This window comes from Apteryx mantelli, chromosome 17, assembly GCF_036417845.1.
Source record: "Apteryx mantelli isolate bAptMan1 chromosome 17, bAptMan1.hap1, whole genome shotgun sequence".
Taxonomy (NCBI): domain Eukaryota; kingdom Metazoa; phylum Chordata; class Aves; order Apterygiformes; family Apterygidae; genus Apteryx; species Apteryx mantelli.
Window position 1 is genome coordinate 4,429,573 of NC_089994.1, and position 24,092 is coordinate 4,453,664.

General features: G+C 71.8%; 2 protein-coding genes across 2 annotated transcripts; one reads left to right on the forward strand and one right to left on the reverse strand.

Annotated features, from left to right (window-relative positions):
• The first annotated feature begins 4,621 nt into the window (after positions 1 to 4,621).
• DTX1 (deltex E3 ubiquitin ligase 1) lies at positions 4,622 to 14,196 on the forward strand. The gene is made up of 9 exons (XM_067307020.1): positions 4,622 to 5,305; positions 9,029 to 9,656; positions 11,413 to 11,474; positions 11,597 to 11,758; positions 12,018 to 12,079; positions 12,159 to 12,317; positions 13,521 to 13,682; positions 13,765 to 13,854; positions 13,946 to 14,196. Exons 1-9 carry the CDS (start codon positions 5,047 to 5,049, stop codon positions 14,168 to 14,170), a joined length of 1,809 nt encoding a protein of 602 aa, XP_067163121.1. The 5' UTR covers positions 4,622 to 5,046; the 3' UTR covers positions 14,171 to 14,196.
• Positions 14,197 to 14,992: 796 nt separating this feature from the next.
• On the reverse strand, positions 14,993 to 24,092 carry RASAL1 (RAS protein activator like 1). The gene is made up of 20 exons (XM_067307325.1): positions 24,014 to 24,092; positions 22,690 to 22,746; positions 22,316 to 22,429; positions 22,156 to 22,217; positions 21,938 to 22,067; positions 20,940 to 21,021; positions 20,684 to 20,821; positions 20,501 to 20,589; positions 20,160 to 20,277; positions 19,895 to 20,048; positions 19,710 to 19,774; positions 19,302 to 19,414; positions 18,960 to 19,152; positions 18,700 to 18,837; positions 17,581 to 17,904; positions 17,346 to 17,483; positions 16,473 to 16,608; positions 16,265 to 16,385; positions 16,060 to 16,133; positions 14,993 to 15,099 (listed from the first exon to the last, which is right to left on the reverse strand). The coding sequence occupies exons 1-20, from the start codon at positions 24,076 to 24,078 to the stop codon at positions 14,993 to 14,995; spliced, it is 2,418 nt and encodes an 805-aa protein (XP_067163426.1). The 5' UTR covers positions 24,079 to 24,092.

The following is a 24,092-nucleotide window of genomic DNA, read 5'->3' on the forward strand; positions in this document are numbered from 1 at the left end:
GTGTCACCGCGGCGGCTGGCTCCCCGTCCCCTCCGCTCTCCGGCCGCGCCGGAGCTGCCTGGCGTGGAGGAAAGGCGAGGGCGATCCAGCAGACGATGCGGACGCCGGTGTGAAAGCACCCAAAGGTGCACGCGTGCCTCGGCGTGGGTGCACGGCCCCGTGCCCCCCCCCTCCCTGCCACCACGTGCCCCCCCCGGGGCGCCACGGACGGGGCCGGCAGCCGGCAGCGTGCCAGGGAGCCGAGCGCTGCCAAGGCTGCTGGGCCGGGGCCAAGGCGCCGCCGGGATGTGCCGGGCTCCTCACCGCGGCCTCCTTCCTGCCCCCGGCACGCGGGGAAGGGCAGAGCCCCGGGCGGGGGTGCCCTCCACGGGGTGGCCCTGGTCCCCGCCACCGGGTCCCCCTGCCGGGGCCACCGCTGCCCGGGGCACCTCTGCCAACCCCCTCGGGGACCGGCGGGGGCGAGCACTGCGCCCCCTTTGCACCTCGAATTGGGAGCCCCCATCCCCATCCCGATGCAGCCATTATCCAGCCTTCCCGGCCAGTCCAGAGCTGGGAGGAGGGAGAAGACATCGGCATCTCCCATGATGGCACGGCCTTGCCGGAGCGGCTGGGAAGCGGTGTTTATCCTCCGCCGGCTCGCGGCAGCTCTTGGAGAAGCCGAAGGTCACCCGAGCTCCTCCTCAGACTAAACAAGGCCGGGGGGGGCCACGGTCCCCTCCGGGGCCGGGCACCCTGGGGACAACTGGGCTCGGTCCTGGTGGGTGGGTGCGGAGGGTCCCGGCGCCAGGGAACCCGGCCTCGGGCCATGCAGGGCCGTGCCCCGAGGGACCCCATCCTGGTCCTGTGTCCCACCCCGGCGCCCACCCCCTGCTCCGGGGCTTGAATCCCTCCAGGGCTCCGCAGAGGTGGTTTGAGTGCAGCTCCGTGTCCTTGTGCCACCTCCCTGTCCCCATGCCATGTCCCTGTCCCGGTTCCCTGTGCCTGTCCCACCTCCGTGTCCCTGTGTCAGCTCCACGGCCCCATGCCGTGTCCCTGTCCCTGCCCTGGCTCCATGGCCCCATGCCATGTTCATGTCCCAGCTCCATGTCCCTGTCCCAGCTCTGTGTCCCTGCCCCGGCTCCATGTACCTATGCCATGTCCCTGTCCCAGCTTCATGTCCCTGTCCCAGCTCCATGTTCCCATGCCATGTCCCTGTCCCGGCTCCATGTCCCTGCTCCACCTCCATGTCCCCATGCCGTGTCCCTGTCCCAGCTCTGTGTCTCTGCCCTGGCTCCATGTACTTATGCCGTGTCCCTGTCCCAGCTCTGTGTCCCTGCTCCAGCTCCATGTCTCCATGCCATGTCCCTGTCCCAGCTCCGTGTCCCTGCCCTGGCTCCACGTCCCCATGCCGTGTCCCTGTCCCACCTCCACCTCCCAGCCCCGGCTCCCCACATCAGGGAGCAGTGAGGACCAGCTGCTCCCCAGGGAGGGACACGCTGGGGGCCGGGGGTGACCAGAGGTGCCAGGCAGGGCTGCTCAGGCCATCGGTGCCCATCAGTGCCCTCAGGGCCCTGCCAGCAGAGGTGGCCCACAGGCCCCACAGAGGAGGTGGAGGGGTGGACAACCCCACGTGCCCGACTGTCCTCGATGTGCGCCCCGAGCCCTGCTATTGGGGTGCAACAAGGCACCTCCTGCGCAGGCAGGGTGGGGAAGGACAAAATCTCAGTGGCCAGGTGCTAGAGTTTCCCTGAGACATGTGTTGGGCCTCCTCGGGTGCACCTCCCGTCCATGGCAATGACTGCAGTTGGGGGCGGTGGGATTGGGTTGGGATCCCGGTGCTCTGGGCAAACTCAGAAGCCACAAAACCACGGGAGGTCCCGGAGCCCGGCAGAGCAGTGCTTGGCTGGTGCAGCCACCCAGCAGGGTGACGGTCAGCAGCGTGGCGAGGTGGGTTCTCATGCATACGTCAGCCCTGGTCACGTCATCTTCAATGGTCTAAGCTATAGTGGCCACGTAGGCTCGTTCCTCCCACCCAGTTTCCAGGCCAGTTTCATAGGTTGGACCACACAGCTGGCGACCAACTGACTCCCCGCCGGGCTCCAGCACAGCAGCCTCCGCTGCACCGTTGTGGTCCCCAAACCCGCTCCAGAGCCAAGAGCATCATCCGGGCTCCAGAGCATGGGGTGATTGTGCTCCATGTCACAGGGGAGCCAGGCCATCCTTGAGAGCTGGTGGTGGCTCACCCATGGGACATGGACCCACAGCACCTGAGCAGCATGGTGGCAGCAACAGGTCCCATCAGCTGCCCCATGGTCATCAGGCAAAGCAAGGTCACAAATCAGGCGAGCTGGGAAAGCTGAACGTAGGCCAAGGTGGGAGATGGGCGCCCCACACCGGAGCTCGGGCAGGGACCAGGGGTCTGGGCTGAGCTGAAATGGAGCTCCTGGGCCATGGGGGGTCCAGGTGGGACTGGGGCAGGTGGGGGTCCCAGCTGGGACTACCTGGGGCAATCAGCTCCCCTTAGCACCACAAGGCTGAGACCTCTCAGCTCGTTACACGAGTGCTGTGCTGGGCACGGTGTTCCTCCCAGCTGGGGAAGGCATCCCTCTCCCCAGCATGTCACCAGGTGGCACTGCGAGGCCACGGTGGCCTGTCCCTGCCCAGCCCAGCCACTGCCGGCCCATGGCCACCATCCCGGACACCCATGGCAGCGCAGGACCCGGCCGCGAGTCACCACGTCCGGTGAGTTTGCCGTGGTCCTGGTGGCCGGTGGGGTGGGAGATGCAGCCGGGAGCCCGAGAGCAACACATCCTCTGGCCTCCACTCTGTCCCCAAACGTGTCCCTCTGCGGGCACGGCCGGAGCAAAACCCCCCTGTCCCCAAATCCGCCCTTTTCTGCTCCCAGACCTGCCCCCTCCAAGGACACGGCCCCAGCCGTGGGCACGCGTGTGGGCCCGTGTGTGTGTGTGCGTGTGCACGCACATGTATGTGCGCTAGCGCACGTGCTTGCGTGTGGGGGGAGCACGCGTGCACACGAGGGCGGGTGTGCGTGTGCAAGCACGCGTGTGCAGACGTGTGCGCTGAGAGCGTGAAGTGTGAGCACGCGTGTGCGTGTGAGGAAGGACACGCGTGTGCAAGCGTGGGCGCAGATCCGTGTCGCACGCGCGTGTGCCGGGCCCGCACGTGCCCGCGAGGGTGCACAGGTGTGCGCCCGCGGGCCGAGAGCCCGGCCGAGGGTGGGTGCGCACACGCGTGTGCGCGGGAACGGGCCGAGCGCGCCGCGCGGGTGCACGCGCGGGTGCCGGCGCGCTGTGTGTGTGCGCGCACACGCGCGAGCCCCGCAGCGGCGGGGGCCGGGGGCCGGCGCGCGTGCCCGGTGCGGGTGCCCGCGGCCGGCCGCGCGCGCTGCCGCCGCTGCCGGTGCCCGTGGCTGCCTGGCGGTGGCGGAGCGCTGCCGCCGCCCTGGCCCTGCGCTGCCGCCGCCGCCGCTGCCGCCGCCGCTGCTGCTGCTCCCGGGGCGGCTGCGGGTCCCGCTGCGGCTGCGGCCGCCGCAGGTAGCGGCGCGGGCGGGGGCGGGCGGGGGGCGCCGGGCACCGGGAGGCGGCGGCGGCGGCGGCGGCGGCAGCGGGGGGGCACCGGGCAGCGGCGGCGGCGGGGCCGGGGTGCGCCGGGGGGCGGCGGGGCCGTGCAGCGGGGTGAGGGGCACCGGGGGGGGACACCGTGCAGCGGGGACACCCTGCACCGGGGGGGGGCACCGGGGGTTGGGCCGGGCCTCTGCATCCCCCCGAGCAGCCGGGCGCAGAGGGAGGCGGGGGGCTGGCACCGGGCTCGGCCCCCGCCGCGCCGCTTTTTGGGGGCGAGGGCCCCCGGCGGGCGCTGGGGCGAGCGTTGCGCGGGGGCGCGCAGGCGTGCGAAGGGGCGAGGGCGCGCGTGTCCCCCCCCCCCACACACCCCGGGCACGATGGGGTGGGGGGGTGCCCGGGGGGGGGTGCGCGTGTCGGTGTGCGCCCGTCTGTCTGTCCATCCGTCCGTCCGTCCGTGTGCGCGTCTCTGTGCGTGTCCATGTGTGTTTGTGTACGGCGGCTGTGCAGCAAAACGCCTCCCCCCCGTGTCCCCCCCCCCCCCCCGTTTGCCGGCTCCGTGGGGCGGCGGGAGCCGGGGGCGCGTGGCCTGCGGTCACCCCCAGCCCGATGCCTGCAGTGCAGCTCATAAATCAGCGGCGGCTGGCGGGGCCGCGGGCTCCCCGGCGCGGGCGGCGCGGGACAGCGGACGGGGCTCCCCAGGCCCCCCCCTGCCGCCGCCACCGCCTCGCTGGGCCCCGCTCTGCCCCGGTGCCCCCCGGTGACGATGGGCGATGGGTGCGGGGCTGCCGGGGGGGGCATCGCGGGTCCCAGCATGGCCGGGGGCCACCGCCGCCGTGGCCGACCAGCGCTGCGCCCCTGTTTTGCAGGTGACATTACATCCCCCCCCTCCACTGCCACCCGTGACGTGCTCCGGGGACAGCCGTGGGGCAGCCGGTGACACAGGCTGAGCGGCGGGACGCGAGGAGCACGAGGAGCGGTGGGGACCCCCGCGGCCGCGCCGGCGGCGGCGACACCGGCGTCGGGGACACCGGGACCGTCTCTCCGCAGCGTCGCCCGGAGCCAGATGCCACCGCGGGGTCCCGTGTGCTGAGCCCCGTCCCCGCGCGGAGCCGAGCCGGAGGACGGAGAGCGGCGGGAGGCGGGGGGATCCCGGCGGCCTTTCGTACCCGTTGCGGCGAGGGAAGGAGCCGGGACCGAGGAAGCGGCGCGTCGCCACCGTCACCGCCACCGCCGCCGCCGGGTGATGGATTGCCCCAGGCCTGAGCGGTGGCCCCGCGGGAACAGCGCCGGGCGGCTCGGGAGCCGCCGGGAGCCGCCTGGCAGCTCCAGCCTCTGCAGAGCCCCGCAGTGATTTTGTCACCGCGAGCCGGAGCCCAAAGCCGGACGGGAAAAGGAGAGGGAAAAAAAAAACCCCCGGCAAGAAGGGAAAGAGGCCGTTGCGGGCGAGCTGCATGGCGCGGCGCTGAGCCACCGGCGTCCCGCCATGGCGCGGCAGGGCTCGGGGGCGCCGGTGGCCGCCGGGGGCCCGGGCTTCGGGGCGCAGAGCGCGGCGCGCGTCGTGGTCTGGGAGTGGCTCAACGAGCACGGGCGCTGGCGGCCCTACTCGGCCGCCGTGTGCCACCACATCGAGAACGCGCTGAAGGAGGACGCGCGCGGCAGCGTGGTGCTGGGCCAGGCCGACGGCCGCCTGGCGCCCTACGTCCTCGACCTGCGCTCCATGCACCAGTTCCGGCAGGACACGGGTAAGGGGTTGGCGGCGCCATGCTGCCTGTCCCCTCTGTCGCGGCTGTTTGTCCGCCCGTTGTCCCCGTGTAACCACCCATCCCGTCCGTCTGTTTGTCCGCCCATCGTTCCATCCGTCCCGGCGCGTCTCTCCTTATCTGCCCGCTGCTCCGTTCACACATCCGTTGGTCAGAGCATCCCAACGTCTGTCTGTCCATCATTCCTTCTGTCCATCCATCACAAGGAACGTGTCCTCCTCCCTGTCCAACCTGGTCCTCCCCCTCCTTGCCTTTGCTGGGCTCTTCTCCCCTCTGGGAGTCTCAGGAGACTCTTCCTCCCTCCTCCTCTCCTTCCTCGCTCCGCTATGAGCCCCCCTTCTCCAAGCAGACGTGGCCCCCAGGAGCCGGGTGCAGCTGGCTCAGGGCTTCCTGGGCCACCGGGCCACCCCAGTGCTGGCCACCGGCCGGGATGCTCTCGGCTTTGGCTCGGACCCGGCTCACCGCAGCCAGCGCAGGCGCTGGGATTTGCCTGCCCGGCCACTGGAGCGGAGCCAGTCGGGGCTGCCAAGGAGCCCCCGAGCTCTCCGCCTTCGCCCTCCCATCCGGGATTCCCGTCCTCTCTCCCGTCCTCCATCCTTCCTGGGTTTTCTTTCCGCATTTTGGGGATCTTTAGTCCCGTGGTGGCTCAGGGCCCAGCGAGGTGTGAGCTCCCTTTGGCTCCTTCCCAACGGATCGTCTTTAGCATCGTCGCCTGCCCCGGCACCGCGGCCACTTCCATCTGTTGGCTCCAGCCTTGGATTTAGCCCGGGCGCGCTGGCACCGCGCTGCCAGATTCGGAGGCCACAGCAGGGGATGTTTGTCCCTAATGTCCCTTGGCGCCCGGGGACACAAGAGTCCTGGGCCGAGGGTGCTAAAAGGGCCCGTTGTCGCCCCGAGGGGGGGGGGCGAAGCGAGGCCGGGGCTGGGCGCAGCGGGAAGGGCTCGGCCCCCTCCCTGCCTGCGGCAAAAACCGGCGCGCGAAACGAGGTGACCCCGTTCCGGCTGCGGGAACGCGGCTCCGCTCCCCACGGCCCCGGCCCCGGCACGGCTCCCGGCGGCCCCCGGCTCAGCGGGGCCGGGATGGGGGCTGGGGGCAGCCGGGGTCCCGGCGGGTGCAAGGGCTGCGGGTGCTCGCGCTGCCGCCTCCTCCCCGCGTCCCCGTCTGCTCCAGCTCCCCAGGCTGGATGGGGCTGGGGATGAGGCTGGGAGGGGGATGTGGGACGGGGATGTGAGCAGGATGGGGATGCGAGTGGGATGCAGGACAGGGATGCAAGTGGGATGGGGGATGCAGGTGCAAGCAGATAGTGGGCAGTGGGATGCGGATGCAAGTGGGATGCGGGATGCAGGTGTGAGCAGACAGTAGGCAGCAGGATGGGGATGCGAGTGGGATGCGGGACAAGGATGCAAGATGGGGATGCCAGCAGTATGTGGATGCAAGTGGGATGCAGGATGCAGGTGCGAGCGGACAGTTGGCAGCAGGACGGGGATGCGAGTGGGGTGCAGGACAAGGATGCAAGATGGGGATGCCAGCGGGATGCAGGATGCGGATGCAAGTGGGATGCAGAATACAGGTGCGAGCGGACAGTGGGCAGCGGGACGCGGATGCAAGCAGATGTGGGACATGGATGTGAGTGGCAATGGGATGCGGGATGCAGATGCAAGTGGGCAGCAAGATGCGGGACATGGATGCGAGGGGCAGTGGGACAGGATGCGAGCGGGATGCGGATGCGAGCGGGATGCGGATGCGAGTGGGATGCAGATGCGAGCGGGATGCAGATGCGAGCAGGATGTGGGATGCGGATGTGAGCGGGATGCGGGATGCAAGCAAGATGCGGGCTGCAGACGCAAGCGGGCAAGGGGCTGCGGCTGCAGGCAGGACGCAGGAGGCAAGCAGGCAGCAGGACGCAGGACGCGAGCGGGATGCAGGATCCGGGGGACGGGTGCGAGCGGGAGGGGCGACGCGGGACGCGGACGCGAGCGGGCAGGTTTCCGCGGGTTCCCGCTGCCGGGTTCGCGGCGAGTGTCCCGCGGGCAGCGAGCAGAGCTGCCTCAGCACGAGCCGCCGCTGGGGCCAGGCTCTGCTGCCTGCGACGGCAGATGATTAATGACCGTTATTAGAGTCATTAATAGGGCTGAGTAAACAGTGCTGGAGAGGGGGAAAAGCACCCAACAGGCCGGCCGAGGCGTGCCGGATGCCGTGCCGGGAGCCCGGACGCGCTGGCCCCGCGCGGGGCTGTGTCCCTCCGGGTGCCGGCTTTGGTCCGAGCTGCGGGAAGGCAGGACGATGTCCCGCCGCGTTGGCTGCAAAATCCACCTCACTTGCAAACGGCGACGGATCCGGATTTGGCTTTGCACCGCCGTGCCGAGCGGCTCTGCAGCGGAGCTGGATGCTCCCGGCGGCGGCGGCGGGAGGACACGGGTACCGCCGGCATCGCCCGGCCGATTGCATCCCCCCCAAAACCTCCCCGAAACGGCACCCGCCATCCCGCCGGCTCCCCGGGGGGGTTGCGCCGGGGCAGCTCGGGCCCTGTTTCTGCCGGCCGCAATCCCGCCGGGAGCCTGGCCGCCGGCTGAGCCGAGGCTCAGGGACCGCGGTGGCGGTGGCGGCCGCTCACGTGGGGCCGTTTAGCTCCACGAGTCCCCGGGGAGGACGGCGCGGCGAGCGCGGGCAGCGCTATCGATCGCCCGCCGAGGCTGCTGCCTGCGCTGCCGGCCCCGTGCCGAGCGGGGAGCGCGGCCCTTGCCCGGGGCTGCCTGCACCCCCACGTCGCCTGCACCCCTCGGGGTGGTGGGAAAGCCGTCCAGGGTGCTCGGCTCCCGATGAAGCAGGTGGAGCTGCCGCCGCGGGCCGTTGCCCCTGCCTCCCCTCCTCCTCCTCCTCCTCCTCCTCCTCCTCGGGAGCGGGGTGCGGGTGTCGCGCGGGGCGCTGTGTGCTGCTTGAGTCCCCGGGGGAGGAGGCAGGGCTAATGTCACCCTGCAGATACAGTCTGTGCCGGGGTGCCGTGCCGGGTGCTGTGCCAGGTACTGTGCCAGGGTGCTGTGCCAGGTGCTATGCTGGGTGCCGGGCCACCGTGCCAGGGTGCTGGGGTGCCATGCTGGGTGCCAGGGCACCGTGCCAGGGTGCTGTGCCAGGGTGCCGTGCCAGGTACTGTGCTGGGGTGCCGTGCCATGGTGCCATGCTGGGGTGCCGTGCCAGGGTGCCATGGTGCTGTGCTGGGTGCCGTGCTGAGGCACCATGCTGGAGCGCTGTGCCAGGGTGCCGTGCCGGGTACTGTGCTGGGTGCCGTGCCGAGATGCTGTGCAGGGTGCCATGCTGGGATGCCATGCCAGGTGCCATGCCAGGTGCCGTGTAGGGTGCCGTGCCGGGATGCCGTGCCGGGTTGCCGTGCCATGATGCCGTGCCAGGTGCCATGCCAGGGTACTGTGCCGGGTGCCGTGCCGGGTTGCTGTGCAAGGTGCTGTGCAGGGTGCAGTGCAGGGTGCCATACTGGGATGCCGTGCCGGGTTGCCGTGCCATGATGCCGTGCCGGGTGCCATGCCGGGGTACTGTGCCGGGTGCCATGCCGGGTGCCATGCCGGGTGCCGTGCCGGGTGCCATGCCGGGTGCCATGCCGGGCTGCCGTGCCAGGGTGCTGTGCCGGGCGCCATGCCGGGTGCCACGCCAGGCGCCCGCGGTGCAACCCCTTGCTCCGCTCCGCTCCGCAGGCACCATGCGGCCGGTGCGCAGGAACTTCTACGACCCGTCGTCGGCGCCGGGCAAGGGCATCGTGTGGGAGTGGGAGAGCGACGGCAGCTCGTGGACGCCCTACGACATGGACATCTGCATCAGCATCCAGAACGCCTACGAGAAGCAGCACCCCTGGCTGGACCTCTCCTCGCTGGGCTTCTGCTACCTCATCTCCTTCAGCAGCATGGCGCAGACCAACCGGCAGACGCAGCGCCGGCGCCGCCTGCGCCGCCGCATGGACCTGGCCTACCCGCTCACCGCCGGCTCCATCCCCAAGTCGCAGTCGTGGCCGCTGGGCGCCGCCACGGGGCGGCCCTGCTCCTGCCAGCAGTGCCTGCTGGTGCGCGGCACCCGCGCCGCCTCCAACGCCATCCTGGCCTCGCAGCGCCGCAAGCCACCCGCCACCGTCACCGCCGTGCCGCCGCCGCCGCCGCCACCCGTGCGCCAGAGCAGCACCTTCGCCGGGGCGGCGCCGTGGCCGGCGGGCAAGGGCGAGCCGAGCCGGGCGCCCGCCCGCAGCCAGAGCGCGCCCGGCGCCGGCGCCCAACCGCCCGGCCTCAACGACCTCAACCGGCCCGGCGGGCGGCGCGGCGCCGTGCCCCCCGGGTAAGCTGCTCCCCCTCCGTCCCCGCCTCGGCGCCCCGGGTGCCGCGGGCGGTTCGGCCCCGGCACGTTTCCTTCCCTCGGTGACGCGCCGCTTTCACTTCCGCGCGCCGGGTGCTGCCGGGGTCGCCGGCCCCGCGCCCGGCCCTCGCGGCCCCATGGAGAGGTAGGAGGGGGCCCGGGTGCCCCCCGCCGCCGCGGTGTCCCCGCTTGCTTGGCGCGCTCGCGGGTGGCTTTGGGGCCGGGGTGGGGGGGGGGGAAAGCGCCGCGTAGCCCAGGCTCACGCGGGGCTGAGCCCTGCCCAACTCGTCGCTGCAGTGGCAGCACGCGGCCGGGCGCTTGGGCGGGGGGCGGCTCGGCCCCCTCGTGCCCGCGGCCCCTGGGGGGGCAGGAAGGAAGCACTCGCTCCGCCGCTTCCTCCGGCGCCGAGCTCCCCCCTGCAACCCCAGTGCCCGACGGAGGGGACCGGGCGCGCGGCACCCGACTGCTTGCGCCGGAGCTGAGGCCGGGTGAGGCCGAGCCGGGCGGCTGTTGGCCCCGCCGGTGGTGGGTGGGAAGGGGAGGCAACATGGCTGCCAGCCGCAGGCAGGGCAGCGCCAGCGTGCAGGCAGCGGCGCGGCACCCGCAGGCAGCCCTGCACGCTGCCAGCCACGGGCGCGCTCGCGGACGCGCACACGCACGGAGGGGCCTGCACGGCTACAGCCGCGCACATGGCCGCCCTCAGCAGCACGGTACAGTTGCACATGCGAAGCTGCGCACGCGCGGGTGCATGCGTACAGCTGCATGCGTGGCCATGTGCACGCAGGCGCAGGGACGCAGTTGCACGCACCGATGCATGCACACAGCCGCACCCATGGCCACGTACAGGCAGATGCATGCACACAGTTGCACACACAGATGCATGCACACAGCCACACGCACAGATGCATGCACACAGCTGCACACATGGCCATGAACACACAGATGCATGCACATAGTCACACGCACATATGCATGCACACAGCCGCACACATGGCCACGCACAGGCAGGTGCATGCACACAGTCACACTCAGATGCATGCACACAGCTGCACGCATGGCCACGCACACAGAGATGCATGCACATGGTTGCATGCACAGATGCATGCACACAGCTGCACACATGGCCACGCACATGCAGATGCATGCACACAGTTGCATGCACAGATGCACGCACACAGCCATGCATGCAGATGTGCAGATGCACTTGCCCTTCCAGTCATGGATGTCCCCAAAGCTGCTGCACCCAGGTGAGAGCCCCCAGCCACCGCTCCGCCTGGGTGCTGGCACAGCCTCCAGCACAGAGACGGTGCCCAACTGCCCCTGCCGGGGCTGAGATGCCCTCAGGGTGGCGGGCAGGGGCGTCCCACCAGCCGCAGGAAGGCCGAGGGGGATGCTCGGAGGGTGGGGGTCCCATCAGGGCACCCAGGGGTGCCACAGCCAAGCCAGGGAGGCATCTCCGGGGGGCGGCGTGCCACGGAGCCCCCCTTCCAGGAGGTCCTGCTGGACCATCCCAGCATCTCAGTAGGGTTGAGGAGGACACAACAGCTCAGGCACCTCCGAGAGTCACCCAGGCCCTGGGGGTGGACATGTGGCGCTGGGTGACAAGCGCTGGAAAAGGGACGCAGTGGCCTGGGACAGCACAGTGGGAGGCGGCACCCTCAGCATGGTGCCCTGGGGACAGGCCACATGCCATGTGCCACCTGATATGCACCTTCTTTCCCTTTGTGTGCCCACGCAGGGTGCCTGCCCTCCCGGTGAAGAACCTCAACGGCACCGGCCCGGTGCATCCCGCCCTGGCAGGTAAGGGTGCCGGGTGCCGGGTGCTGGGTGCCAGCTCCGGCATTGCCATGCTGTGCTGGGTGGCACACGGGTGGGCGGAGGGGCCGGCCGCGGGGTGACGGCGCGTCTCGCCGCCGGCGCAGGGATGACGGGCATCCTGATGTGCGCGGCGGGGCTGCCCGTCTGCCTGACCCGCGCCCCCAAGCCCATCCTGCACCCGCCGCCCGTCAGCAAGAGCGACATCAAGCCCGTGCCCGGCGTCAACGGCATCTGCAGGAAGACCAAGAAGAAGCACCTCAAAAAGAGTAAGGAGCCACCTGCCCGGAGGGGACACTGAGGCACGGGCACTGCCCGAGGGTGCGGGAGGATGAGCTTGAGAGGTTTCAGGTCCATGGCTGGAGACCTTTGGGCGATGGGTGCGATGGAGAGCTGCTCCCCGGGGCTGCTTGCCCGGTGTCCCCCTCCCCGCGTTGCTGTCCCCAACCCGGCGGTGGCAGGGTGCCAGGGGGGCACCGCGGGCAGCATCCGAGCGGCCTTTCCCCCCCCCCCTTCTCCCCGGGGCAGGCAAGAACCCCGAGGACGTGGTGCGTCGGTACCTGCAGAAGGTGAAGAACCCCCCGGACGAGGTGAGCGGCCCCCGGGTGCCCCCCGCTCGGCGCGGCGGGAAGCGGCCGCCCCGTGGCGCTGACGCTTGGCACCCGTCAGGATTGCACCATCTGCATGGAGCGGCTGGCCACCTCCTCGGGCTACGAGGGCGTCCTCAGCCCCAGGGGCCCCAAGCCGGAGCTGGTGGGCAAGTTGGGCAGGTGCGGCCACATGTACCACCTGCTCTGCCTCCTGGCCATGTACAACAACGGCAACAAGGTGAGCGCGGCGCCCATGGGTGCCCCGCGCCCGGCGGGTGTCTGCGGGGCCCCGGCCGGCCCTGGCGCCTGGCTGCGCCGTGCCCAGGTGGCAGCCGGGGTGTCGCCGTCCCCCCTGGCTGGAGGGCACCCGGCAGCCTGGGCATCGCTCGTGGTTGGGGGACGCGGAGGTGGGTGATGTGGGGATGGGGGGGTGGGTGCTGCCGGGGCATCGCCCGTGCATGGGGAGGGGGACACGGGGTGGGTGCTGCCGGGGCATCGCCCATGCGTGGGGGGACACGGAGGTGCGGGTGGCGCCGGGGCATCGCCCGTGCGTGGGGGGACGCGGAGGTGGGTGCTGCGGGGATGGGGGTGCGGGTGCTGCCGGGGCATCACCCATGCATGGGGGGACACGGGGGCGGGTGCTGCGGGGATGGGGGTGCGGGTGCTGCCGGGGCATCACCCATGCATGGGGGGACACGGGGGCGGGTGCTGCGGGGATGGGGGTGCGGGTGCTGCCGGGGCATTGCCCGTGCGTGAGGGGGACACGGGGGATGGGGGTGTGGGTGCTGCGGGGGCATCACCCGTGCGTGGGGGGACACGGGGGCGGGTGCTGCGGGGATGGGGGTGCGGGTGCTGCCAGGGCATTGCCCGTGCGTGGGGGGGACACGGGGGTGGGTGCTGCAGGGATGGGGGTGCGGGTGTTGCCGGGGCATCACCCGTGCGTGGGGGGGGACACAGAGGTGGGTGCTGCGGGGATGGGGGTGCGGGTGCTGCCGGGGCATCACCCGTGTGTGTGGGGGGGACACGGGGGTGGGTGCTGCGGGGGCATCGCCCATGCGTGGCGAGGGGGACACGGGGGGTGGGTGCTGTGCTGCAGGGATGGGGGTGCGGATGCTGCCGGGGCATCACCCATGCATGGGGGGACACGGGGGCGGGTGCTGGGGGGATGGGGGTGTGGGTGCTGCCAGGGCATCACCCGTGCGTGAGGGGGACATGGGGGATGGGGGTGTGGGTGCTGCGGGGGCATCACCCGTGCGTGGGGTGGACACGGGGGTGGGTGCTGCGGGGATGGGGGTGCGGGTGCTGCCAGGGCATCGCCCATGCGTGGGGGGACACGGGGGTGGGTGCTGCCGGGGCATCGCCCATGCGTGGGGGGACACGGGGGCGGGCGCTGTGCTGCGGGGAGGGGGGGGCGGGTCCCCGACATGCTGTGCCCCCCCAGGACGGCAGCTTGCAGTGCCCCACGTGCAAGGCCATCTACGGGGAGAAGACGGGCACACAGCCGCCGGGGAAGATGGAGTTTCACCTCATCCCCCACTCGCTGCCGGGCTACACCGACTCCAAAACCATCCGCATCGTCTACGACATCCCCACCGGCATCCAGGTGAGCCGGGAATGCCGATGCACCGGGGGGGGGGGGGGGCGGCGTGGGCCCCCCCCGCTCACCCCTGCGCCCTCCCACCCAGGGCCCCGAGCATCCCAACCCCGGGAAGAAGTTCACGGCGCGAGGCTTCCCGCGGCACTGCTACCTGCCCGACACCGAGAAGGGCAGGAAGGTGAGTGGGTCCCCCCTGTTCCCCCCCCCCTCCAAAAAAATTCCCGGGCGTGGGAAGGTGAAGGTGGCCGGCGCCTCCATCGCCGCCGCAGGTGCTGAAGCTGCTGCTCGTGGCCTGGGACCGGCGGCTCATCTTCACCATCGGCACCTCCAACACGACGGGTGAGTCGGACACGGTGGTGTGGAACGAGATCCACCACAAGACAGAGTTCGGCTCCAACCTCACCGGGCACGGCTACCCCGACCCCAACTACCTGGACAACGTCCTGGCCGAGCTGCTGGCCCAGGGCGTCTCCGAGGCCAACCTGAAGGACTGAGCACCCGCGGGTGCCCCCCTGCCCCGCCGCCCCCGCTGGCCGCCCGCCTCCCGCGCCGCTTCGCTGCCCGCACCGCAGCCGCGCCGGGTGGGCTCGGACCCAACCCCGCGCCCCCCGCGCCGGGCACCCTTCTCCTGCCGCCCGAGCGATGCCAGCACCAGCGTGGGCTGGTGCTTGTCTCCTCCGCCCGCGGGCCCTGGGACGGCACCTCGCCTCCGCCTTCGCGCGTGTGAGCAGCCGCGCGCCCGCCTGCGCCGCCCGCCTGCAGCTCCCCTATGGACGCTGTGTACAGTATATTATATAGATATATAGATATATAGATAGATATACGTATATCTAGAGAGCAGAATACCAGCCCGGCGCCAGCTCGGCGCCGCTGGGTGCCTCCTGCGATGCCACCAGCTCAGAGCTGGGCTGGGCAGAGGTGGTGCCCGGGAAGGGGTGTGCGTGGGTTGGCACACGCGTGTGCGCGGCTCCTTGCCGCAGCCCCCCAGCCGGGGACACCCCGGGGGGCGGGGGGGGGACTCCGAGGAGAGGGGCGCCACCAAGCGGAGGGGAGGGAGGGAGGATTGGAGAGTGCGGACTACAGTTCCCAGCATGCCTTGCGCGTGCCGCCCCCCGCCTCGCGCGGCGCTGGGCGGCGCGGCGCACGCTGGGAGTTGTAGTCTCGCGGGGGTGCTTGGGGCCCCGCCGGGAATCCCTACGGGCTCTGACGTGTCGCCGCCGCCCGCCCCGCAACGCCGGTGTCCCCCGGCCGCGGCTCCACAGAGGCTCCACCAGGCGGGTCGGGCTGCAGCGGGTTTATGGGGGCGCGGGGCGGGGCTAGCGCGGCGGGGGCGGGCCCGCGGCGGCCTCGCGGCGGGCGAAGGCCTCGTGGGCGAGCTCCAGGTCCCGGATGACGGCGAGCAGGCGCCCGGCGGGCCCCGCCGCTGCGGCACCGCGGGGCGGGGCTCAGGGGGCGGCCCGGCCCCGCCGGCCCCGCCCCCTACCGCGCGGCACCACGCCCACCCTTCCATGCCACGCCCCCCGCCCTTGCCACACCACACCCCCCCGCCCCGTCATGCCCACCCACCCCCGCCACACCACCCCCCGTCCCTGCCGCGCCACGCCCCCACCCTTTCTGCACCACGCCCACCCACCCTTCCATGCCACGCCCTCCTGACGCGCCACGCCCCTCACCCCCATCCCTGCCGCACCACGCCCCCCACCCCCGCTCCCTGCCCGTGACACACCACGCCCCACCCCGCCCACCTGCCCTGCCGCACCACGCCCCCTGCCACGCCCTGCCCCAGCCACACCCACCAGCCCCTGCCCAGCTGCCCCGTGACGTCTGCCCTACCACGCCCACTGCACTCTGCCACGCCCCGATCTTGCCCCGCCCCTGCCCCGCCCCACCCGCGACCCACCCCCCCCACCCTGCCCCCTCCCTTCCCCGCCCACCAAACTCCTCCCCCCCGCCCTGCCACCCGCCCCCCACCCCGCCCCGTCCCCAGGCCCCAACAACACGGACAAACGCTGCTGGGGGGGGGCGAAGGGGGTGTCCGTGCGCGTGTCCGTGGCTGCATCCGGCTGTGCGCGCGCGCGTGTGCGTGCGTGTGTGCTGGCCCCTGCCGGGGGAAGCGGGCGGTGCTGCGTGTGCGGGTGTGCTGGCCCCTGCTGGAGGACACAGGCCCTGCTCTGCGTGTGCGTGTGTGCGTGTGTGTGTGCATGCACACCTGTGTGCGTGTGTGTGCGCGTGTGTACATGCACACCTGTGTGCGTGTGTGCGTACGTGTGTGTGTGTGTGCATGCACACCTGTGTGCGTGTGCGCGTGTGTACATGCACACCTGTGTGCGTGTGTGCGTACGTGTGTGTGTGTGCATGCACACCTGTGTGCGTGTGTGCGTGCGTGTGCGCGCCTGGCGGCTACCTGGCGGCTCCAGCGCCGCGCTGCCCTCGGGCCCCTCCGCCGCCGCCGGCTGCCTGTGGGAGAGGCGGTGAGCGGGGCCGGGCCGGGCCCGGATCTGGATCCGGGTCCGGCTCCGGGTCCGGCTCCGGTCCCCTCCTCCCCCCGCCGCCGCCGCCGCCGCCGCCGCCGCCGCCGCCGGCCTCACCGCAGCGCCGCCCCCGCGCGCCGCAGGTGCCCGAAGAGCCGCTGCGCCGCCGCCGCCGGGTCGAGCGGGTCGCTCCAGGCGCCCAGCGCCACCGCCGCGTGGGTCCGGCTGCAGCCGGGCGCTGGCAAGGAGAGGGCGAGGCGGGGGTGGCGGGGTGCCCGGCGCTGCCCCCCGGCCCGGCCCCGGCGCCCCGGGCGCGGCGCGTTACCGTGGGGCGCGGGCTGCAGGCAGCAGGTCCAGCGGGCGCCGCGGAAGGCGCCGCGGTGGCACGTGGGCAGCAGGTGCTCGTTGGCGGCGCTGGCGGCGCGGATGGCGCCCAGCCACTGCTGCAGCTCCGGGCCGCTCTGCCGGGGGGGGGGAGGAAGAGGAGGAAGAGGAGGAAGAGGAGGAAAAGGAGGAGGAGGAGGAAAAGGAGGAGGAGGAGGAGGAGGAGGGTGGGCGCAGCCCCGCGTGGACGCCGGGCACGGGGTGGCACCGGGCGGGGGACCACGGAGGGGGGGGGTAGCACAGCTTGGCCAGGCAGGACCTGGCGGGGGGGGCACCGTGGGGCCAGGGCCTGGGCAGCCCAGTGCTCCCAGTACAGACAGGACTGGGCACCCCCAGTGCTCCCAGTACAGACAGGGCTGAGCACCCCCAGTGCTCCCAGTACAGACAGGGCTGGGTACCACAGTGCTCCCAGCACGGGCAGGGCCCAGATACCCCCGCCGATCCCAGTACAGCCAGGGCAAGGCACCCACCGGTGACCCCAGTACAGCTAGGCATGGGCGCCCCCAGTGTTCCCAGTACAGCCAGAGATGGGCAGCCCAGTGACCCCAGTGCAACCAAGGCTCAGTAGCTCCAGTGTTCCCAGTGCAGCCAGGACAGGGGCCCCACCAACCCCAGTACAGCCAGGGCAGGGCACCCCCAGTGCTCCCAGTGCAGCCAGGGCAGGGCACTGCAGTGCTCCCAGTGCCACCAGCACCCGGGAATGCCGGGGCTCAGGACCAGACTCTCCCCCATCCCCAGGGCCATTCCCAGAGCGGAGGTCCCGGGGCGGTGGGTGCCCGGGAGGGGGGGTCCCCGGGGAGAGGGGGGCACCCACCTTGCACCGGAGGTAGGTGGTGCGCAGCTGCCCGCCGCCGTCCTGCGCCACCACCTGCATGGTGTGCGGGTGCTGGAAGGCGCCGGCGTCGACGCGCTCCGCCGCCCGGATGCGCCGCACCGCGATGCAGCCGCCCGCCTGCGGGCACCGAGCCCCCCGCAGCGCCTCACTCGGGGGCCCGGCGGGGGGCTCTGGCGGGGACGGGGGGACGGGGGGATGGCGGGGCGCAGCCTACCTGCCGCTGGGGCGACTCGCCGTAGCGCAGCGCCTCGGCGCTGAGCTGGAAGTAGCGCTTCTGGAAGTCGAAGCGGGGCAGCGGGCAGAGGCCCGGGGCGTCGCGCGCGTGCAGGTAGCCCTCCTTGATGGGGGGCGCGGGGGGCCGGGGGCCGCCCCCGCCGGCCGCTGCCCGCTCGCCCCCGGCGCCCTCCACGGCGGCGAGGCTGTCCAGGAAGGCCTCGACGCGGGCGACGCGGGGCAGGAGGAAGGAGCGCAGCGGCGCCATCCACTGCTCCTTGCCCTGCTCCAGCTGCAGCCCCAGGTTGCCGATGCTCTGCAGGGCCTGGCGGGGTGGGGGGTGGCAGCGGCGGAGGGGATGGGGGGGGGGACGGGGTGAGGCCACGGCGCCTGCCCGGTGGATGCTCCAGCTTTGCCTGGCAGGGATTGGGAACGAGGAAGCCGAGCAGGGGAGCGGAGCATCCTGGTGCAGGCGATGGGAACCCACCACGCTCCGTGTCCACCATGTGGCCTGGCACCACCAGGGCAGTGGCCTGGGACGGGACTGGGTGCGAGCTGGCTGCAGTGTGCAGCTGCAGCGGCAGCAGGGGCTCTGCTCTCAGTGGTGTCCCCAGCCCTCCATGGCGTCCCTGTCCCTCCCCAGTGTCCCTGTGGCTTCCCGGGGTCCCCACCCTCCTCGGGGTCTCCATCCCTCCCCAGGGTCCCTGTCTCCTTCTGGCATCCCCATCCTTCTTCAGGGGCCCCGTCCCTTCCTGGCATCCTTGTCCCTCCCTGGCATCGCCATCCTTCTCTGGGGTTGTTGTCTGTCCCTGGTGTCCCCATTCCCCCCTGGGTGTCCCCATCACTTTCTAGCATCCCTGTCCCTTTCCAGCATCCCCTTTCCTCCCAGGAAAGTTCCCAAGGGGAACTTTTCCACCCCAGGGTCCACGTCCCTCACTGGGGTTCCCATTCCTCTGTGGGGTCCTCATCCCTCCCCGAGGTCCCTGTCCCTCTGCAAGGTCCTCATCCCTCCCCAAGGTCCTCATCCCTCTGCAGGGTCCCCATGCCTCTGCAGGGTCCCTGTCCCTCCCTGAGGTCCCCAACCCTCTGCGGAGTGCCCGTCCCTCCCCGGTCCCCGTGCCTTGGCCAGCAGGAGCAGCGTGCGGCTGGTGCGCGGGTCGGCGTGCTGCTCGCGGAGGTTGAAGAGCTTCGGGGTGAGGATGGCAGGGGCGAAGAAGCGGAGGAAGAGAAACCCGCTGATGGAGATGTACCTCACCTCCTGGGAGAGGAGAGGAGCTCAGAGCCCTACCCGCGGCAGCAGCCCCGCGTAGGCTGGGGACTTCGGAGGCTTGGGGACACCCTGAGCCCCCCAGGTTTGCCGGCACTCGACTCCGTGCCCACCTCGTGCTCCGCGGAGGGGAAGCGCTCTTCCACCCGCTGGCGGAGCTGCTTGAAGGCCACTCGCATGACAAGGGGACACTTGTCCACGGAGCCCACGATGGCCTCGATGATGTCCCCCAGGTAGCCCTTCAGGAGCTCCAGGCTGCTCTCGCGCACCTGGGCCTCCGACAGGGACCCCTTGAACGAGATCCTCCTATGGGCACGTGAGTGTATGAGAGCCCCAGCACCCAGGAATGGGCCACCATGGACCCTCTGGGTGGCCCAAAGCCAACAAGGAGGCCCTGAGTCCTCAAAGCTGGCCGCTCGCTGGCTGCCCATGTCCCTGCAGTGCCTTGCACTCACCTGCTGCAGCTCAGCTCCATCTTACAGGGGTCCAGCTCCACGTACTTCTTCTCCTCAAAGATGCGGTCCACGATGGGCTTTAAGACCTCATGGAGATAGGGCATCCCCACCACCTGCGAGGGACAGCCCAAGGGGCACATGGGGAGGACTGGTGCCGCGTGGCTCTGGGAGCTGGAAAAGGCTCTCCGGGGCTCCTGGAGATGCCACCAGCCTTTCCCCAGCCTGAAGATACCAGTTTGTGCCTGGTGGTGCAGCAGGGCCAGCAGCACCTGGGCATTTGGGGGGGATGAAGTTCCCCCCCGCCTGAGGTGGCAGAGACGGAGCCATGGTGGCGATGGAGGTGGCACCAAGCTGCGCCTTCCCGATCCCTCCCTGCTGATGGGGGCCATGTCCCCCTCTCTCCCTCACCTTCATGAACTGCTCCATGGACTTGGAGGCCAACGAGTTGGAGCGGAAGAGGGTGTTGGGGTCCGCTGGAAGAGAGCAGAAGCCGTGGAGTGCCTGGGTCCCTTATGGCCATGCCACCACCCCACGCCCGCAGTGATGCCCTCAGCCAGTCTCGCACCAGCGATGCCCCCAGCGCTGGCACTTACTGGTCCTGGCCAGCTCGCGGACGATGAGGTAGTCCAGAAAGGGCACGGCCAGCCCCTGCCCCAGGAAGATCTTCACCAGCTTGGTGGCCACGTCCTGCTGGCTCTCCAAAGAGCTGACCTCCTCCAGGATGGCCAGCGGCGTGACGTCTTCAGGCTGGGTGGGCACAGTGAGACTGTGGGTGGGCTCAGAGCTGCCGCGAGCCAGGGGGGACACCCGGGCAGAGGGTCCTCCAGGGCACCCGCTTCCAGCAGGGCTGACACCCACCTCGCCCGGGTGGAAGATGGACTCCACGAGGAGCTCGATGAGGGGCTGGTAGTAGGTGGCGGGCAGGACCCTGTCCTCCACCAGCTGCACCTTGAGCCGCAGAGCCCCCAGCCGGCCCCTGCAAAGAGAGCGGGAGATGGGGAAGCTCAGCTGGACCCTGTGTCCTGTTGGTGACCCACATCTCCAGACCTCACCACCCCCACCCCTCTGTCCTGTCCCTCTTCCCCATGAGGACCAGTGATGGCAGAGCCCCCCAGCCTCCCAGTCCTTCACCATCCCCCGGAGCTGCTCCTGCTGGCATTCCCGGCATTCCTGGGGCCGCAGGTGCTGCCCTGGCTCACCCGGCATCCTCCGCGGCGCTGGGGAAGGGCAGGAGCGGGAACCAGCCCTTGGTGGGGGCCTTGCAGACGGCATCCAGGGGGAACTCAACCTGCAGGGCCGGAGGGCAGGACATCAGCATCCCGCCATGTCCCGCGCCGTCCCCGATGCCCGTGCCATGCCCGGCAGCCCGGGGGGGTCCTCACCCGTCCCAGGAAGTCGTTCTTGCCCACGATGTCCCAGTCCCACACCTCCACGCTCAGCGCGGCCTCCCCCAGCTCCCCGGCCGGCAGCTCGAACTCCAGCACCTCGTCCCAGCGCGGGAAACGAGTTTTCTTAACGACCTGGGAGGGGGACAGAGGCGGTGGCTGGCGAGGGACGAGGTGCCCACGGCCCCCCCCACCGCCAGGCTCCCCTGGGCAGCTCCCGGGGGCCGCTGCGCCCGCCGGCACCCCGACTCACGGCGGTCTCCAAGGTGCGCCCGCAGCACGACACCCGGGCAAAGGGGTCCGAGGTGCCCGAGAGGTCCCGCGGGGCCAGGTCCCTGGGGGGGAGGGGGGGTCACAGGCAGGCTGAGCCCCGGGACACTGCTGTCCCCACGCAGGCTGGCGTCCCCGTGGCTTGGAGGTGCCCAGCACTATCTAGACACACCGACGTACCCGCGGGTGCTGCCTATGGTTTGGCGGTGCCAGACCCCAGCGGTCCCCTACCCGTGTCCCATGTCCCAGCCCCTCCCCATCCAGCCCCCAGCCTGGGAGAAAGTCCCGCGGTGAAAACAGGTCCCCGTTCCCCGGCGGTCCTGCCCCCAGCCCCCCCCCCCCCCGCCGTCCCCAGGGCGCGGCAGGGTACCGGGTGCCCCCCCCCCGGTCCCCAAGGCCATCCCGTTGCCTTGGTACCCGCTTCGGTCGCCATGGCAGCGGGATGCTGCCTCTGCTGCCTGCTCCTCTCCCACGGTCCTCGCGGCTGGCAGGCGTGTGCGCGGGGCACGGGCGCGCACACGCACACGCGCGCACACGCGCGCACACGCGCGCACCCCTGCCCGCTCCCGGCCCCGGCTCGGCCCGCCCCAGCCCTGCCCGTGCCTCAGTTTCCCCCGCTGAAGCCGTTTTGATGTCCCCGGGGGAGCAACGCAGCGCAGGCGCCGGCCGGGCTCACTGGGAATGTCCCCAGGGAACGCCGACACCGTCCTGGTGCCCCGCGGGCGCCCGGCTCTGCCCCTTGTCCCCTGTCCCCGAGCTGCCACCTTCCCTCTGCCTGAGCGGGGGCTGGTGCTGAGACAGCTGGGCATTCACCCCTCCGGAGCTGAGACCCCACAGCGTCGTGACACGTGGGTTGGAAGCAGAGACGCTTTAGCCAGGCGGGACGTGAGCCCCGCGACGCTGCCGCGCCGGCCGCCTCCTTCTCCTGCCACCCGCGCTCGCGGCGCGGCTGCACCCCGCGGCGGGCAGCTCGCCCGCTACCTGGCCTCGACGAGGCGGCACCGCAGCGCCCGGGGGCCCCGCCGCTGCGGCACCCGCAGCTCCACGTGGATCTCGCCCTGCACCTCCTCGTCGGGCTCGACGGGCGCCAGGCTGAGCCAGCCGTCGATGCCTGCCGAGGGCGACGGCGGGTGAGCGGGCGCCCCGCGGTGCCCGGTGGAAACCCCCCCCCCCACGCTGGGTGCTGCCCCCCCGCTCACCCCGCGGCTCGGACAGGATCTGCTCCCGGCTCAGCGAGATTTTGCCGATCACGTCGTCCTGCCTGCGAGGGGACAGAGGCGGCGGGGTGTGTGTGGGGGGGGATGGAGAGGCCGCGGTGGCACCCACGGGCGAGGTGGCCCGGCCCCGCCGTCCCCTTACCCGACGGTGTCCTCGTCCAGCACGTAGACGGCGAGGCGCTGGAAGCCCAGGGGCAGGCGCAGCGTGTACTCCTCGCCCCAGAAGGGGTTCAGGCTCCTCCACACCGTGGCCGTCCTGGCGGCGGAGCAAAATTTAAGGAGAGCCGCGGGGGGGCCGGCGTTTGGGTGCCAGCACCCAGCCAGCACCCAGGAGCGGGCACAAACGGGCTCGCCTGCGCATGGGGAAACTGAGGCAGCAGCGGCAGCTCTGTGCCTGGAGGCCACGGGTGCAGCTCCGGGGGTTTTTTGCATCCCCCTCCGCTGGGATTCGCCCCCCCTCCTGCCACCCTCAGCCCCCCCCCCCCCCCAAAAAAAAACCCCGGCGGCCCCGCGTACCTGGCCACCACCTCGTTGTCCACCTTGAGCAGGCAGTAGGGATCGCTAGAGCCCGACCTGGCCGCGGGAAGCAGACGCGCAGGCTCAGCCGGCCCCCGCGCAGGGGCGCCCCTGCACCCCACGGCTCCGCCAGCCTCCCCACGCGGTGTGTCCCGTCCCGTCCCCCCCCCCCCCGGCATCGCCCCCGCGCGGGGTCCCAACACTCCGCTCAGCACCCGGGCACGGTGCCGGACCTGGATGACCCGTGTGGGTGCTGCTGTCGCCCGCAGGGATTCCTGCCCCGACACCCCCCAAAAAAGCCCCCGGTCGGACCCGTGCGCGCTGGGAAGACCCGGGACCCGCGGACACTCCGCATCGGCTCCGCGCCCTGGCACTTTTCGGAAGCATCAGCTCAAATCCTATGGAAGCAGCAGCTCTGGGCTCTCCCGCGGGAGGCGAACCGAGTTGCACGGTCTCAGCTGCACCCGAGGGTCGGGCTCCCTCGGCCGAGCCCCGCGTCCCCAGCCCCGCTCCGGCCCCGTTCCCCGCGGGATCCCGTGGCTGGCGAGCGGCCCGGCCGAGCCCGAGTTTCTGTAGCAACCCCCTTCCCGGTGTCACGGCGCCCCGGCTGTCGCGGTGTCACCGTGCCACCACGCCGGAGGCTTCGCGCCTGGCCCAGCGCCCTCCCTGAGCTTAACCCCTCGCGGCACGGAGCCGCTGGCGTGGGGCAGCCGGGGCCCGTCGGGCGGCGTGGCGAGACCCAGCGCCCGATCCCGGGGCCGGGTGCGCTTCCCGGTGGGGAAACTGAGGCAGGGAGCACCCGGCGGCGGCCCCGCGGTGCCAGGCTGGCGCAGGCGGTGCTGCCAGCGCCGCCGAACCGTGTCGGCAGCGTAGGAGGAAGCGGAGCCGCCGGCCAAGCCGGATGGGGCTCCGTGTCCCCCCCCCGCCTCCCTCCCCGGCGGGGACGCGCATGGGGTGCCAGGCTCGGGGTGGGGGTGGGGGCCCGGTGCCAAACTGGTGGCTTTGGGGGGCTGCCTGTGCCCAGGGCTCAACCTGCCCTTGGGGCCCCTCCTGGCAGACCCCCGCCACCCCCGGCATCAGCAGGTCCTGTTCTGCTCCCCTTGCACAGAGCCCCCCCCCCCGGACCCACAGGGGTGGGGGGCACCCAGGCACCCCCAGGCTGCTGGGGGGCAAAGCCTGCTGCTGGCACGGGTGCAAGCGGGGAGCCCCCAAATCAAGGGGGAAAGCTGGGCACCCAGGTCTCCCCCCCTGGCAACATCCTTGGGAGTGGGGAATGGGGGGGAATCAGGGTGGGGGGGCAGAGGGAGACCCCAGCCCCACTTACACGTCCTTGGCTGGCAGGTCCTTCCCCTCCACCACGCGGCAGTGCAGGGAGGTGGTTTGGGCCATGCCGGCGGCGGGCG